At 43.9% G+C, this 17414-nt stretch overlaps 1 protein-coding gene across 6 annotated transcripts; it reads right to left on the reverse strand.

Moving 5' to 3' along the window:
• Window positions 1-6373: 6373 nt before the first annotated feature.
• TCEANC (transcription elongation factor A N-terminal and central domain containing) lies at window positions 6374-15325 on the reverse strand. 6 transcript variants are annotated; one of them, XM_075914701.1, is made up of 5 exons: window positions 15059-15325; window positions 12659-12773; window positions 11093-11208; window positions 10858-10929; window positions 6374-7427 (listed from the first exon to the last, which is right to left on the reverse strand). In XM_075914701.1, the coding sequence occupies exons 4-5, from the start codon at window positions 10898-10900 to the stop codon at window positions 6409-6411; spliced, it is 1062 nt and encodes a 353-aa protein (XP_075770816.1). In that variant the 5' UTR covers window positions 10901-10929; window positions 11093-11208; window positions 12659-12773; window positions 15059-15325; the 3' UTR covers window positions 6374-6408. The 6 variants fall into 6 exon arrangements, with proteins under 6 accessions (XP_075770816.1, XP_075770808.1, XP_075770833.1 ...); XM_075914693.1 differs by lacking the exon at window positions 12659-12773; XM_075914718.1 differs by lacking the exon at window positions 10858-10929 and having other exon boundaries at window positions 15059-15319.
• Between the last annotated feature and the right edge of the window lie 2089 nt (window positions 15326-17414).

Raw genomic sequence — 17414 nt, forward strand, 5'->3', positions numbered from 1 at the left:
TGGCACCCAGGTGGTGCCGGATTATCAGAAATGCCGGACTATCAGGAGGTACTCTGGCGGGCGGGTCTCGTCGGAGGAGAAGCGGGGAAGGGGGCGGAGGTGTGCCAAACCCTCCCTCCTGCTGCAGGAAGACAGAGCCTGCGAGCAGTGGAAGAGGAGAGGCGGTGACAGGCAGGCAGCCGCATTCAGGACGTCCTGGTCAGTTACAGTCACTCCGGCTGGATCCACAGCCGACACGCAGTTAATGTAATTTTCCTCTCTACTGCCGGGGTGGGGGGGGACACAGGGGAAGGTAGGGGTCGGTGGGAGAGGGGGAGGTGGAGGAGGAGCGGGCGAGGGTGTGCCAAAGCAGCCGCATTCAGGACGTTCTGGTCAGTTACAGTCACTCTGGCTGGATCCACAGCCTACTCGCAGTTAATGTAATTTTCCTCTCTACTGCCGGGAGGGAGGGGGCAGGGGAAGGTAGGGGTCAGTGGGAGAGGGGGAGGGGGAGCGGGCGAGGGTGTGCCAAAGCAGCCGCATTCAGGACGTTCTGGTCAGTTACAGTCACTCCGGCTGGATCCACAGCCAACACGCAGTTAATGTAACTTTCCTCTCTACTGCCGGGACGGGGGGGGGGGGGGGGGGCAGGGGAAGGTAGGAGTCGATGGGAGAGGGGGCGAGGGTGTGCCAAAACAGCCGCATTCAGGATGTTCTGGTCAGTTACAGTCACTCCGGCTGGATTCACAGCCGACACGCAATTAATGTAACTTTCCTCTCTACTGCCAGGAGGGGCGGGGGGGGGGGCAGGGGAAGGTAGGGGTCGGTGGGAGAGGGGGAGGCGGAGGAGGAGCGGGCGAGGGTGTGCCAAAGCAGCCACATTCAGGACGTTCTGGTCAGTTACAGTCACTCGGGCTGGATCCACAGCAGACACGCAGTTAATGTAACTTTCCTCTCTACTGCCGGGAGGAGGGGGGGCAGGGGAAGGAAGGGGTCGGTTGGGTGGGGGTGTGCGGATATATACACTGCGGATATATATACAGTCTGTTAATTATTCACTTAAACACTAAAAAATGCAAATTTTAACAAACCCCTGAAACTTAAATCTGTAACTTTATTTTGCCATGCTGCACAATTACTCATCATCCGATGAAACCAGTGCTGCTTCATCCTTGTTATCATCCCCCTCTTCAATATCCTCCTCTGCTTCTATGGGAGTGTCAACAACAGTAGGCTCTGGTGGTGGTGGCGGTGAAGAAAAAGGCTGAACTGTCTTCTGTGCCCTTGCAAACATATCCCTGAGATCAGCTTGCTTAGAGGACTGTGACTTCTTAGCATAAAAGTTATTCAGAATAATACGAAGGTTCATCACTTCAGCTGCATTATATTGGCTGCAAGACTCTGCAAATTTGTAGAATTTGGAAATAAATTCAGTTGTCTCTCGCCAGGTATATTTTGCTCTCTCCATCACTTCCTCTTCTTCTTCTTCTTCTTCTTGAGGTTTTTGTGGATTCAAAACACTTTCAATGATCGTAGCATCACTCAAAATTTCTACAACTGGTTCATCTTTGTCCATGGCAAGCCATTGTTCAATGTCATTTTCTGAGAGCTTTGCAACAGCATTCTTCTCAGAGACATTTTCAATTATTTCTTGTATGTTACTAATGTGCTTAGGCCTAACATTAAATCCACAAAATTCCTCTTCATCAGAAGAATCATCACAAAACATGATGCTAGGCCAAAGTTTCCTCTAACATTTTCGTACAGTAACCTTCTTTACGTCTTTCCAAGCCAATGCAGCCGCATACACAGCGTCCTTAAGGTTGAAATCAGATTGAAATTCAGAAACACTGCAGTCTGAGTTTACCAACTTTTGGACAAAAGTCCCCCTGTAGAAACACTTAAAGTTCTGTATCACACCTTGATCCATCGGTTGGATCAAAGACATCATGTTTGGTGGCAAATATGTAGCGAAGATATTTCCACTTACAAGCTCTGAAGCGGGCGGATGTGCTCAACAGTTATTGAGCAAAAGAACAGCTGTGCTATCCTCCGGTAGACCCTCCTTTCTAAAATTCTCCTTAACTGCGAGCACAAAATGATTAAAAAACCAGTCCTTAAAGATTTCTGACGTCATCCAAGCATTCCCCGGTGCCTCATAAATCACTGGCAAACTCGTAAGAGTTTTAAATGCCCTTGGTTTTTTGTACTTCCCTATGACAAGAAGCTTAAGTTTATGCGTGCCAGATGCATTTGCGCATACCAGAACTGTAATGCGGTCTTTGTTCATTTTGAAGCCATGAGCAGCCTTTTCACCACTGCCAACTAGAGTAGAGTTTGGCAAACAACGCCATAAGAGCCCAGTTTCATCAGCATTGTACATTTGACAAGGTGACAACCTGTGTTCCTCCACCAACTGCTCAAAAATAGCACTTTACTCCTCAGCGGCTACATGATTGGCAGACTTTTGCTCACCACTGATATCTAATTTACGGATCCCATGCCGATCCTTAAAATTACGCAACTAACCTTCTGAAAACACACGATTCGCTAATATTCATTTGACTGTGAAACTGTTTTGCTTTTTCTATGAGCACTGGCCCAGTAATGGGCTTACCTTCAGAACGCTTTGCACTAAACCACTTAAACAAAGCTACATCCAACTGTGCCATCTTAGGCATTTTCAGAGTTTGCCGTAGCTCAGTACATTTAGTAGGTGCTTCACTTTCAGCAACAAATGCTCGCAATTTATCCTTCTGTTTCTTTATGTCATAGATTGTCGAAGATCCAACGTTAAATTTACTCATGATAACGTTCCGATTTATGCCTCTTTCTAGCATCTTTATAATTTCTGGTTCAGTGTCAGGGTTCTATGCTTCCTTTTTAAAGTTTTTTTACCACTACTACTAGCACCTTCATTCACTTTTGACTCCATCACTATGTACACTCTGATGGGCAAAAATATTCAAAAGTCAAAACAGCACTCTCCAGTGGGTCACAATGCTAATGGCAGACTGACTCAATGCCTTCCGGTTCACTGGGTTCAACTGCTGCCTCTGTTTTTTTGCGCAAGCTCACTCACTTGATCTTTTGATCCTGGACTATCAGTCTACTGGTAAAAGCAGCAGGGACAGGGAGGGGAGATGATCTCTTGTGAGTTTCAGCAGCAGCCTGTCACCTGCGGATCTACCTGTTTCCCCCCCCTCCCCCCGCAGTAGAGAGGAAAGTTACATTAACTGCGTGTCGGCTGTGAATCCAGCCGGAGTGACTGTAACTGAGGGTGTGTCTAGACTACATGCCTCCTTCGACGGAGGCATGTAGATTAGCCAGATCGGAAGAGGGAAATGAAGCCGCGATTAAAATAATCGCGGCTTCATTTAAATTTAAATGGCTGCCCCGATCTGCCGATCAGCTGTTTGTCGGCAGATCGGGGGAGTCTGGACGCGATGCCCCGACAAAGAAGCCTTTCTTCATCGACACAGGTAAGCCTCGTGAAACCAGGTTTACCTGTGTCGATGAAGAAAGGCTTCTTTGTCGGGGCATCGCGTCCAGACTCCCCCGATCTGCCGACAAACAGCTGATCGGCAGATCGGGGCAGCCATTTAAATTTAAATGAAGCCGCGATTATTTTAATCGCGGCTTCATTTCCCTCTTCCGATCTGGCTAATCTACATGCCTCCGTCGAAGGAGGCATGTAGTCTAGACACACCCTGACCGGAACGTTCTGAAGCTGCTTTGGCACACCCTCGCCCCCTCCTCCTCCCCCTCTCCCACCGACCCATACCTTCCCCTGCCCCCCCCCTCCCGGCAGTAGAGAGGAAAGTTACATTAACTGGGAGTTGGCTGTGGATCCAGCCGGAGTGACTGTAACTGACTAGAACATCCTGAATGCGGCTGCTTTGGCACACCCTCGCCCCCTCCTCCTCCGCCTCTCCCACCGACCCCTGCCCCTCCCCTCCTGGCAGTAGAGAGGAAAGTTACATTAACTGCGTATCAGCTGTGGATCCAGCCGCAGTTAATCAATTACTCTAACAACTTGAAGCAGCTGCCAGAGCACTTCCAGGTTGCAGTTGATGCCGGACCATCAGGCGTACCGGACCACTGGATGCCGGACCACCGGAGTTTTACTGTAGGAATGTATGGCATTAAATTATTCATTTGGAGAACAAATGAGTGTCATCTCCTTCCTACCATGTTCTACTGAGTGCTCCTCCAGCTCACATCAACCAGAAAAAAATGCTTTCTTGATCTGCTACATGCATTAGCAGATCTAGAAAAGTTATTCTTCTTCTTTATTTGGCACTGGTGATTATTGCATCCAATTCCGCCCCCTCCTCCCTACACACAGAAAGGACATGGATGCATTAGAGACGGTCCAGAAGAGGGCAATCAAAATGATTAGGGGGCTGGAGCACATGACTTGCAAAGAGATGTTGAGGGATTTGGGCTTAAGTCTGCAGAAGAGAAGTATGAGGGGGGATTTGATAGCAGCCTTCAACTTCCTAAAGGGAAGCTCCAAAGAGGCTGGAGAAAGGCTGTTCGCAGTAGTGATGGATGGCAGAACAAGGAACAATGGTCTCAAGTTGCGGTGGGAGAGGTCCAGGTTGGATATTAGGAAAAACTATTTCAGTAGGAGGGTGATGAAGCACTGGAATAGATTACCTAGGGAGGTGGTGGAATCTTCATCCCTAGAGGTTTTTACGTCTCAGCTTGACAAAGCCCTGGCTGGGATGATTTAGTTGGGATTGGTCCTGCTTTGGGCAGGAGGCTGGACTCGATCTCCTGAGGTCTCTTCCAGCCCTTGGATTCTATAATCATTCAAGTTATTGGAAATGTTGACTACCAAAGTATTCTAAACTCTAGCCAATTTCATTCCCAGATCACACCTATCTACTCAGCTAACCAGGACTAGCAGGATCATTTTCTATGTTAAACAAACAAAAATGAGAACACTAATGCTTTTTAATCAATACCCAATAGTATCTGGAAGAGAATTAACATGGTGTTATATAAATGCAGAGAGAGAAAATATAATAAATAAAAAGTAAATTACACAGAAGAAAAATAAATGGATCCTAATCCTAACTCGTGCTGTTATCATGCATGATATAAATCTGAAATATGAACTTAGAAACAGGACAGATGCTCCAGTATTGCACAACCATAGAGCACATTATTTCACCAGTTCCAGGAGTAAAAACAAGAAGGTTATTTTCCCTCATGTATTTATTACCTGAATGATAAAAAAATGTAACATTTTGTTAACAGAACGTCTTTTTCTAAAGATAATGCTAATGTATAGCAGGTGGATAATGTATATCAGATAAAATAATGTATACATTGTTTTAATACGTATTTTAGAAAGGAAACATTTTGGATCCTGGCAAAATAGTTTCTTGAAACCTAGCCTTTAGATTCACTCATGCTTCTTATTTTGGAATATAGGCACAACCTCCAGGAAGTGTGAATGTTAAAGTGATAATTTACAGGAGTAATTTCATAGACTTATTTTAAGTGGAGATTTTTTCTGTTTGATAAAACAGTAGCAATTAAAACCTCAATTTAGGAAAACATGCCTATTGAGGAAAACATTTAAGAATGTGCTTAAGTCTCATTAACGTCATCACTTAATTTTTTAATGATGATTTAATTATATGCGTAAAGAATTTCCTGAATCAGGCCATTGGAGAATAATTCTGCAAATGCTTACTACCAGATGTATTGTACACCACCTTAAGATGCAAGTTTAGACCTCATTCATACTCATATGTGAACTGGGACCTCTTTTTTAAAAAGGCATTTTTTGCTAAGCTATTAAACAGTTTATATCCAAGACCATTTTTTCCTTAATTTGCTGCCAGTCTGTCCTGTTTTATATTTTGCAGCATAACATTCTACGTGTTATATGGTTAAATTTGTTAGAGACATAATCCAACTCTTATTTGCTAGTGAATTTCTCATTTAATTAATTGGCAAGTCTGTGTTAGGCATTCTTCAGTGATCATTCTGGAAAAAAAATATTATAGTATTCTAACTAATTTGCCTAAACTTTACTAATGAACTGATTTGCATAAATTCTGAGCATCCACAAATCTCACACTGAAAACAATATGAACTGTAGTGTTCAGTATCTCTGAAAATAAGTCCTTAATTGTTTTGAAATACCAAGAAGTCTTTGTAACAAGCAAGCAAATGTTACCCATTAAATTACATTACCACACAATGTATATTTTATACTCCGAAAAGAAAATTTTAAAGCCAAGTGATTTCAAAACAACCTCCAAAATGTTATAATTTTCTTTTAGCTACAACTTATTTGCAGTTAGCACTGATTTTAAAATAAGTACAAAAATAATTCAAACACACTTTTCTTTTCATATCCATTTTATGTGTCTCACTTTGAAGTGATATTTATTAAAGGATTAATAATCACAAACATATCCATCTGCTGTGGTACCACTGCTCTCCACACTCATTACAAATAACGTAAGTCATCATTTGTTCATCTGGATTTGCATTTTGCACCCAACTAGGAAGGAAGAGAGTTCCCCTGGCAATCATAGTGATCGTGCAATCAAATTTTTCACAGCGCCTACATTTTATTTTGGTTGTCTGTGTGCCATCAATAGCTTGGGGAAGCTGATGTTCCTGAACAGATGATTCTGTGTACAAAGCCCTGAGTTGTTTCAATTCATCACTGGCCATTTCCATCACAGTCATCTCAGCAAAAGTCTTTGGACTCATAGTACCTGAAAACAGGTTATGTTTTAAGTGAGAATTTTTAGGATTCTTCAAGTTAGAGACTTTGCTTCTGATGCAATTTTTGTACTTTTTGTCATTTGTAAGATGCAGAGCAAAAATATGGTGTTCAATTTCTTTGGATAATTCTTGACACTTATCTGTTTCCTCTTTGCTTTTGGCAGAATCAGTCAAAGCTTTATAAATAAGATCTGTGCATTTAAACCTCATGGCCTTCCTATGTTCTTGCTGTGGACTTGTTTCACTGTCAACAGGTTTAGAGTCCTCATCGGTGTGCTGTTTTTTTAAAAGCCCCAGTTGATGCACACTGCTTTGTGGCTTAATATACGCTGCATCTTTTGGAAGGTTTTCTTCAGAAAACTCTATCTGTTCTTGCGGAACCAAACTGAAATATTCATTGTGGTCTTTCACACTCTCAGAAACTGATGAAAAATAGTTATTTTTGTAAAGTGTCTTCCACTTTGATAATAAATATTTTGCTTTCTTTTTCAATTTTATTGCAGGACAGTTCTTGAGGACTCTGTACACAGTTTTTGCAACATCTGTCTCTTGAAGATACTCTATAGTCATATCAACAGCTTCAAGTTCTGTAAGGTGATTTCCAATATCTTGGAAATTGTTTTCAGAAAGTAGTTTCTCAATATAATGTGTTCTGTTCATAAGTATTTTCTTATCAGACATGTTTAAACCTGAAAAAGTAACAGTAACATAATCACTATGATTATACCATACATTTTTATTAATTTTCTCTACACTTGCATACACTTTGTTATACTATTTATTTTATTCTTAGATGTGCAAAAAATCCTACTAACACCACAGATGTTACAAATAACATAAGTCATCACGTAGAGGTTGAACCTCCTAATCTGGGACTTTCTGGTCCAGCAACATCCATGGTGAAGCAGGATCACAGGTATTGCTGGACCAGAAAGCCCTGGTGCCTCAGCAGTGCAAGCTGGATGAGAGTCCAGTGGTGGGGAGCGCCACCATCAGACAGTTGAGTGTCATCCCCAAGGAGCCCCAGCTGGGGGCAACAGCAGTGGGGCAGCTACAGAGTTTGGGCCCCAGGAAGCCCTGGCCAGAAGGCAGCAGTGGGCTGGAGCCAAGCCTGAGTCCTGTAGTAGCAGGGCTAAAGCCAGCCGGAAGGAGGGGCAGTGTGCTGGTAGGCTGGTGGCAGGGAACCTCCCCTGATCTGGCAAATTCCCTCATTTGGGTTGGGTCAGGTCCTGAGGGTGCTGGAACAGGGCAGTCCAGATTGTACATTATAGAAGTGGACACTAAAATAAGCTGGATAGCCAGCCAGTTGCAGCTTAGTCAAAGTTCTGAGAGATATGATGAGCTCTGCACTGTGTCTTAAATATTTATTACTCTGATTCTATTAGTCAACTGGGGGAAAAGTCCAAAGCTAAGTGCTCACTACTGAGAATGCCCTGTCACAAGTCTTCTGATGTTTAAAATTTAAAGACTGTTAGAAAGAGGGCTCCTGCTAAGCAAAACTGTTAAAATGACACAGAGAAAACTTTTTCTTACACAGCCAGGATACAAACAGATTAGGACTACATATGTCAACATCAACAACTTGAATTCCACTAAGAAGCAAATAGGAAGGCAATGAAGACTTCAGAGAATTAGTGTATTATCATCAAGTTTATATGTTTGCATGGTGCCTAGCACAATGGGTCTGGAACCTCTTAGTGCTACAGCAATACAAATAATATGAGTAGGCTGTCAGATACATATGTATTAATTCCCAGATAGACTTCAAGGACAGACCTATGTAGAGAACATTTCAGTAATTCAATCTAGCAGTCAGAATAGCAGGAATACTGGTGACAAAACCCATATCTAGGATAAACTGTTGCAATGTGCTTCCAGATGCACATGAAAAGTGTCCCCCTACAGCTTTTCCCCTTCATTTCCCCCCTCCCCCAATGACCACTGATTTTGCATGACTCATTTGAGACCTCTTGCACCTGTTTTTTATAAATGATGAGTACTCAGTTTCAACTGACCTCAACTGGAGCATATATAGACAAACAAGTGGAATGATAACAACCAAAAGTCAACGAGCATCTTAGAAAATGTTGATCTGTGGCTTTTTTCAAAATCAATCTTTGTTAACCCAGCCAGCCCTCTTGGCATGAGTCTTCCATTAATATTTTCAAATTTGGATTAATAAATTCTCAAATGTTTGGGTGCCTTAGTATCTACTATAAAATCTTTTAACTGTCTTTAACAATTTTTATTGCAAAATAAAAGATATGACTCTGATTCTAATTAGGTGATTTGTTATAATAAATTATAGGCTTCCTAGTCCGAACTACCTAGTCCGTGCCGCGTGTAGCCGCACAGCACGGAGTCCGCACTAGCGGACATTTAAAAATGGTGGCGCCCGGCTTTATGCAAATGAAGCCTGGGAAATTCAAATCCCGGGCTTCATTTGCAACTCCGGTTGCCTACATTACCACCCTAGTTCGAACTAGGGTGGTAGTGTAGACATACCCTCAGAGAGAGGCAGAAAAGGGTGGGGAGCACAAGCTTGTGCTAGGGGGGAGCTATCTTAAAAGCTGGTTCCTTCTAGCTTTGTCTCCGTGGGAGAGGCAGAGAGCAGCGGGGAAACGGCACAAGTGGGGATTGAAACGTCCCGTCCGTGCTGGTGCGACTGCTGTTCCCTCTCCCTTTGAAGTGTATAAGAACTGCCTGTGGCTCTTCTACATTTCAAAGGAAGAGACACAGAGGAGAACTCGCACCAGCAGGGATTGCTTTGGTCCCCACTGGCACGGAATCTCGCTGCCTCTTCCCCTTTGAAATGCACGGGAACCACCTGTGAGTGGCGGCGCTGCGGGAACCTACCCGGCAGCACCCCAGCTGCTCTGTCCCAGGCGTCCAGATTCAGCCGCTGTTGAAACTGATCAGTGGCTGATTCCAGGAAGCCTGGGGCAGAGCAGTTCTGCCTCGGGCTTCCTGTAGTCAGCCGCTGGTCAGTTTCAACAGCGGCTGAATCTGGACGCCAGTTCCGACTTCCATACAAATTCAACTTAAGAACAAACCTACAGTCCCTGTCTTGTATGTAACCCGGGGACTGCCTGTAGTTCTTTCTGAATCTTGTCAAAGTCCTGGTCTTCACAACATCCTCTGGCACAAGCTCTGGAACATCCTTGGGAGTTCCACTGGTTGACTGTGCACTGTGTGAAGAAAAATTTCCTTTTGTTTGTTTTAAACCTGCTACCTATTAATTTCATTTGATGACTCCTAGTTTTTATGTTATGGGAATAAGTAAATAACTTTTCCTTATTCATTTTTCCACACCAGTCATGATTTTATAGACTTCTATCATACTCCCCCTTACTCTCCTTTTCTCTAAGATGAAAAGTCCAAGTCTTGTTAATCTCTCTTCATATGGGACCCATTGGAAATTCATTCATCTGAAGAAGAGGGTTGTATCCACAAAAGCTCATGATATCATCTACATGTTTTGTTAAGTCTTTAAGGTACTGCTAGCCTATTAATTGTTTTTTAATTTTTTCCAGTTACAGACTAACTCAACTATCCCTCTGAATCAACTGAACTGTATACACAACAACATCCTCAGTCTCATTGTTCAGTTTATAAATACAATGAAAAGGTATATTTTACAGTCTATTACAATAAAAAGGTATATTTAATTCTGAAAAACTCTAAAGGAATGGAAAAAATATTAATTTCCAAAAGCATTCTGTGTCTTTAATGACAAATATAGACCTAATCCAGCAAGTACTAGAATGCATAGCTAAATGTGACGGATGAGCAACCAGATGTATAAACCCTTCACTGACTTGATAAAGCTTCCTGTCTTCCAAAAGATCAAGTAGCTGGTGTTGAAAGAGGAAGTAACTCTGCTGGCTGTTAAAGTTAGTCATGAGACATAGGGTAGAATTAGTTAGTTTCATGTGCTCATCCAGTATTACTGAACTTTGGGATCAGACACTGGTTTGGCTAACACCATCACCTCCAACTGTGAACTTTTTCAGCCCTTTTACGATGTTTACAAATGTGTGTTCACTATTTCCTAACACATCTAAATTCTATATTCATACCTTTTATATGCAAATATGAAGTGTTTAAATTACACTTAACTGAGTCTTAACTTCTGAGTTTTCTGAATCTCCCTGGCATGCATTAATTTTTTCAGGACTTCTCCCTAAATGACTAAAAATCACACAAGATTTAAACAACAGATAAAGCCTGAGTAAGAATCAATATACCACAGCAAAAAATTAAACGTAATATGGACATGTGAAATAAAATACTGAACTAAATAAGCATTTCTTATAATCTTAGAAAATGTTTAACTAAGACACAGGCTACTTACATTTAAAGCAAAATAGATGTGTTTACAGGAAATCTTTCCTCAGAAGTTGATGAATGCCTTCAATGAATAGTAAAACATCCAAACTGAACAGTTTGCACAGAATCTATGCAGTAAAGCTAGATAAGAAAAATCACAACAGTTAAAGCAGTTATAAAAATACGTGCACAATGCTGTCAGTAGAGCCTGTCATGGCCACAAAAGAATTAATGCCTCTACTGATATGAGATATTCATTACTAACTAGCTGTAATAAAATAACATTTCCAGTAATTTTCCTGATGAAGTTAGATAGAAAGATGTTCCCACAGGGAAAGCAATTCTCAGTGGATATGTCTATGCTGACATGCAAGCCCAATGTTAGTAAGATTCGAGTCAGCTAACCAGATTATGGAACCCTGGTCTTGAGCATCTACATTATATTTTACCTGTAGGGAAAACGAATCTGACCAGTACTCCAAACCAGAGATGTTAAATTTCAATTAGTCAATAAGGGTGGCGCTCGCTATCCTGCTGCGCCTCTCCTTTTGAAATGTACAAGAGCCACTCACAGTTGGTTCCCGTGCATTTCAAAGGGGGAGAGGCAGCGAGAATCCGTGCCAGTGGGGACCAAAGCAATCCCTGCTGGTGCGAGTTCTCCTCTGTGTCTCTTCCTTTGAAATGCTAGTGCGGACTCCGTGCTGTGCGGCTACACGCGGCACGGACTAGGTAGTTCAGACTGGGAAGCCTAGTCCGAACTACCTAGTCCGTGCCGTGTGTAGCCATGCGGCACGGAGTCCGCACTAGGGAACATTTAAAAATGGCGGCGCCCGGCTTTATGCAAATGAAGCCCGGGAAATTCAAATCTCGGACTTCATTTGCAACTCCGGTTGCCTACATTACTACCCTAGTTCGAACTAGGGTGGTAGTGTAGACATACCCTCAGAGAGAGGCAGGAAAGGCAGGAGTAAGCAACTAGTCGAGTTCCTACTCAGTTACTCAAGGTAGTCAACTAGTTGCTTATATCCCTAGTCCAAACTAGGGCTCTGGCAGCAACACAGCAATGCAGAGACCTAAGTCAAAGTAATTATATCCTAGAATCCCTAATACTGCCCACTCCGTTGAAGGGAGTGTGGTGCACTGTGCGAAAACTTTTCAGATCTCCCTGTAAACATAAAGCAGCTCACTTTGTAAAAGGCTTGTTCAGTTCACTCTTCATTGCAAACCCAGGAAGCACTCTGATAGTGTGCTTCCAGATCGGTGATCAGAACAGCATGGGTTAACAGTGACCTAAACTCCTTCCATTTGCCAATTGGGCAGGTGGGGCTTTCATTTGCAATAGCATGGACTGCAAACTGATGGTATAAAGAGAACTAAGGTAGTTGTCCCCTGGAATTGTGGGATACTTCCTGATGACTCCCTGGACCTGAGTCAAGCAGGGCTGCAGTTACACTGCAAAACAATAAGGCATGGAACTTGGGTCCTGGCTTCACTCAAGCTCAGACTTTCTTCATCTAACTATGCATTAGTGCAATTGCAGTGGAGATGCAAGGGGCATTAGCCTTGAGCTCAGGCTCAAGCATGGTCTTACTTTGCATGGTAGATGTACAATAAGGCCAGTGGAAGGTTTTAAGTTGCTCTGTCATCATCAACAATTTATCTTGTCTCTTAATCAAGTTATTAAGATATATTCCAGAAAAGAACCCCTAAAAAGAAAACAGTCACTCTGTATAAATGACAAAGGGTAATGAAGTGTATATCACTCTCTTGCACACACAGAGGAAAGGCATGGTTAGCAATTTTGATTGTTAATGTTTATACCAATAGATCTGGTTTGCCAATTAAATTAAGGGAAGTATATGTTATTAAGGACCAACTGTTTCCAGTTTAACAAGCTGTACACTGTTTTGGTAAATTTTAAAATGTTCATCACTCAAAATGTATACAGTGTATGTATTTAAGTTATATTCACAAGTAAACAGTAATATCCTATCACCTTAGGCATTTATGACTAAATATTTTTTAAAAGACCATATGCTTTCCCCAAATCAGAAAATCAGTGGGAGATATCAAAATAATAACCCCAAAATGTTTCACCATGCCCACAATACCTGCTTTATTGTATCCCTTCCACTTAAAAAACAAACAAACAAAAACGAGGGGAGGCCCATAGCATGTTTGGTGAAAGTCAACAAAACTGGGTGTTTCAGACCAACAAGATGGAATGAGTTCTCTCACTTCGGTTGTCAAAAGTCATCTGTAGATCATGGTGATTTGCAAGCACAAAGATTGGGAAGAGAAAGCCCAGGGCTATTTTATAGATAATGACAGAAGATAGGATAAAGAAAGTCCTATCCTCACATCATAAAGATAGCCGGTAAAGAAACAATATACTCCCTCAGATCCCTATGGAAACAGTGATTATGCTAGCCTCCAAAGATCAATGTCTAAACAAGATCCCCACTCAAAAGACATGCACACTCACCTTGGATCATAGGAGATAATGAGTGTTCTATGACAAGGTACATTTCTAAATGCCCTGTTTTCTATTCCAGCACACACAAAAGATCAATGGTGATGGAGACAATTAAATCTGGAGACATTCCAGAGGAACTGTGCATTTTTTAAATATAAAAACTTCAAAATGGGTGTGCTGTCATTAAAAATCAGTAAGAGTTCACAGCACTTTTTTAAAAAGTAGGGGTTTACTATAATATTTTGAACAAATTCTCCTCCCAGCCATTAGCATTCAGAGTTATGAATGTCTTCTGCTCTCTGTCCCGGAGTTGGAAGCATTTCAGCAATGTATTATTTAGTATGTATTTAGTTTGGGAAGGGCTTTTGGATTCTTCAGGATTAAAAGTAATATACGTATCAATACATAAATGTTTACTCTAATTTTTTAGTCAGCATTTTATTACAATAAAAGGTAATGTGAAAAGAACATGAGTGGCATTAGCACAATTACTGTGCTTTTAACCAGGTTGGGACTCCAGAGTTCAAATTTTGGAGCTGATGAAAGAAAGTTATGTCAAATTTTTATTTTTTTTTACCAGGCTCACACACTAACTGGGAACTGTTAAATGATGTGCTTAGCGATGCAAGTCACACTGCCTTCTAGTTCTGCTAGGCAGGTGCACTGCTACGTGGTAGTGGGACTGCAGGTCTTCAGGTTGTGCTGCTGGGTGGCCCCCGCTGCTTCCCAATCTTGCTGGCCAGTTTCGCTGCTGGGATCCAGCTTTGCTGCTTCCTGGCCTCCCTATTCCCCACAGAATTGTCACTGGGTGGCAGCCCTACTGCTGGGCTGTTGGTTTTGCTGCCGCAGGGCAGCCCTGCTACTGGGCTCTAGCCTCACTGCAGGGTTCTCTGGCCCGGCAACATCCCTGGCCTGGTGGAGCCTGGTGACCACCAGGGATGTTGCCGGACCAGAGAGTCCCAGTTAAGAGACGTTCAACCTTAGAGGTGAAGTGTAACCACGTGCATGGGTAACCCACCAGCCTGGGCTCATCAGTGACACGCAGGAGCCTGGCGTGCGCGAGGCGGCTCAGACGCTGGCTCCCGGCACGCACCCACCCGGCTGCCTCCTCTCCCCTCCCTCCCTCCCTTCCCCTTCTATTTATTTCGAGTTTTCACACCCCCTGCTCATAACCCCGCTGAAGAAGGGGGCCGTGCCCAGGGAAGCCCATGATCCCCTCTGCACGTTGTGAGTCTATCCAGTGCTACCGGGCCATTTGCTGTTGTTTTCTGAAACTGTCCCTGTCCCTGAGGGCTCCCGCCATGCTCGGGGGGGGGGGGGGGACACGGGGACGTGGCGGGGTTTCACCCCCCAGGCGTCCGGCCACTAACGCACCCGCAGCGGGGCGCCCGGGAGCCACAGCGCAGGCGCGGGCCAAGGTGCTGCGGCGTGTCCCGCCCCCTTGCGCGCGGTGCCCTTCTCCCCGCGGGCCCCCGACGTACGTCAGCCCCACACTACTCCTGCGGCGACCGTTACCTCCGCTCTAGGGCAAGAGCATCCGGGCTCCCCCCGCGCTGAGCCGGCCGCCGCCATCTTGCCGCTGTCGTGTAGGGCCCCGGCCGGCACTGCGCATGCTCAGTGCGCTCCGCGGGAGGCGGGGCTGAGGCAGCCCCCGGGGTTTCCGAGCTGCCGCCCTCGGGGGCTGCTCTGACTCGCGGGGACTAGAGCGCCGCTCTGTGGAGAGGCAACGTCCCAGCCGCAGCGAAGGGGGACGGTGGCCCAGAGGGAGCGCGAGCGCCCCGCTGCGAGCTCATCCCTGGCCAGCTGGGCACAGCACGTGGCAAGAGCCTCCCCCCCCCCCCGCGCGCAGCGCAGCCTCGGCAGGGCAGCTGCCACATGGACCCAAAACCACCCTCGCCCCTGCCCCGAGGGCGGGAGACTGGCGCGGCGCGCAGCCTGTCAGCCGTGGCGAGACAGGCAGGGAGGGGTCCGCCCTGCGAGCCTGCCCTTTGATCTACCGAAAAGAACAAACCACGGGCGGCGTTGTCAGCATCACCTTGGTCCTGGGCATGTGTGTGTGGACCCGTGTTTCTAGATCACATCTACACTGCAACTCAGACTGTTTCCAACACACTTGTCCCCTGGCTCAAGTACACTATTCATGTCATGATGGAGTCTGCTGAGCTTCCTAAACGCAACTGAAGTCTTGGCATGAGGTTGTTCCTGGACCGGGGTGACTTCTAAGTGGCTTCTTAGCATATTTATAACTGTGCTATGTTGCAGAAAGAGGCTGACGCAAAGATCAACCATGGTCTCGTGTTCAGTGGTACATTGAAACAGGAGGGGGCGCCCTCACTATATATTTAGGAGAGTAGTAATAGAGATGTAGCAGGGTTAGTCTGGTGTAGCTGAAACAAAAGACAGGACTATGCAGCATTTTAAAGACTAACAAGATGGTTTATTAGATGATGAGCTATCGTGGGCCAGCCCCACTTGCTCAGATCAATTTTCTTCCACAATTTGATCTGAGGGGAAAGCTCATCACCTAATAAACCATCTTGTTAGTCTTTAAAGTGCTGCATAGTCCTGTCTTTTATTTAGGAGAGATGAGAGAATCCTACTGCCCTAGCACCTATAACCAATAGAAGTGTAATAGTGTAAAAAAGCAATAATAATTTAAATGATTGCCATAGCTAAAGTTAGTGGAGGAGGACAAGAATATCAGAAACATTCCAGCGCTCAACTTGGTGCTACATCATTTTTGCAATTCCTGTCAAAATGTTAAAAATAAATATTAAATTCAAAGCATTGAGCAATGAGGAGAAACGATCCTTCAGTTTAAAGTAACCAGAAGGATTTAAAAACACACAAAAAACTCTGCTTCTGTGACCCTGAAACTAAACAGGTGGAATGCAAATCTAAGTTGGCATAAACAACTCTAAATAGTAATATTTTAAAAGTTCATTATAAAAATATACTTGACCATATGAGAGAAGGACTTGGTATTGTGCTACATGCTGAATATAAGTTTTTATGTAATTAATTGTGTTCATTTTAAAGTTCACCTATTTCTTGTAAGTCAACAAATAAGCACAAAAATATGTAAACTGTTGGTATTTGCGATATTCTTTCATGTTTTTCTGACTATTTTACATAGAGTATCCAAGCTGATCATGTAAATGACAAATACTGATTTGTAATGCACATACAATAATACTTGAAGCACTTTCTCAGATCGCAATTATAAAATCCATTTAATTCTTTACTGCACATTTTTTCTCTGGCTATGTGTAAGTCCAGTGAGTGGTGCTCCTTGCTGATACTTCAGGACCCTGAATTCTGATTTTTTTTAAAATTACTCTTTCCTTTCCATTATGGCTGATGAACCATGCTATGAGATATAACATTTTATTTTTCTGAAAAATTAAACATGGGGTTTTTTTAGGTTAAAGGCAATGTACAGTAAAACTCCGGTGGTCCGGCATCCAACTGCAACCCGGAAGTGCTCCGGCAGCTGCTTCAAGTTGTTAGAGTAATTGATTAACTGCGGCTGGATCCACAGCCAACACTGTCAGCCGACGGTCAGAACAGTGTGTGTGTGTGTGTGTGTGTTTCCGAGAAAAGGTTTAACGTCCGTGTCTTTACTGCTAGGACCGGGGTCCCGTCGCAGAGGGTGGCCAGCAGGCCAACAGACGCCCCGTTATATAGGAAGAGCTTATTTCACCTTAGATTTCAGCTGCTAGAACACGGGTTCCTTCGCAGCGGGCAGCCTAGGAAAGGCTGAAAAGGTGCCCCAACGGATCTTGTCACCTGGGAGTGACACAGATCCAAACGCCCAAGCTCTCCCCATGTCTGTCCCTTTATGACCGGCTGAAGTTCTTTTAAATTGTGC

The sequence above is a fragment of the Pelodiscus sinensis genome, chromosome 1 (genome assembly GCF_049634645.1).
Source record: "Pelodiscus sinensis isolate JC-2024 chromosome 1, ASM4963464v1, whole genome shotgun sequence".
NCBI classification, from domain to species: Eukaryota; Metazoa; Chordata; order Testudines; family Trionychidae; genus Pelodiscus; species Pelodiscus sinensis.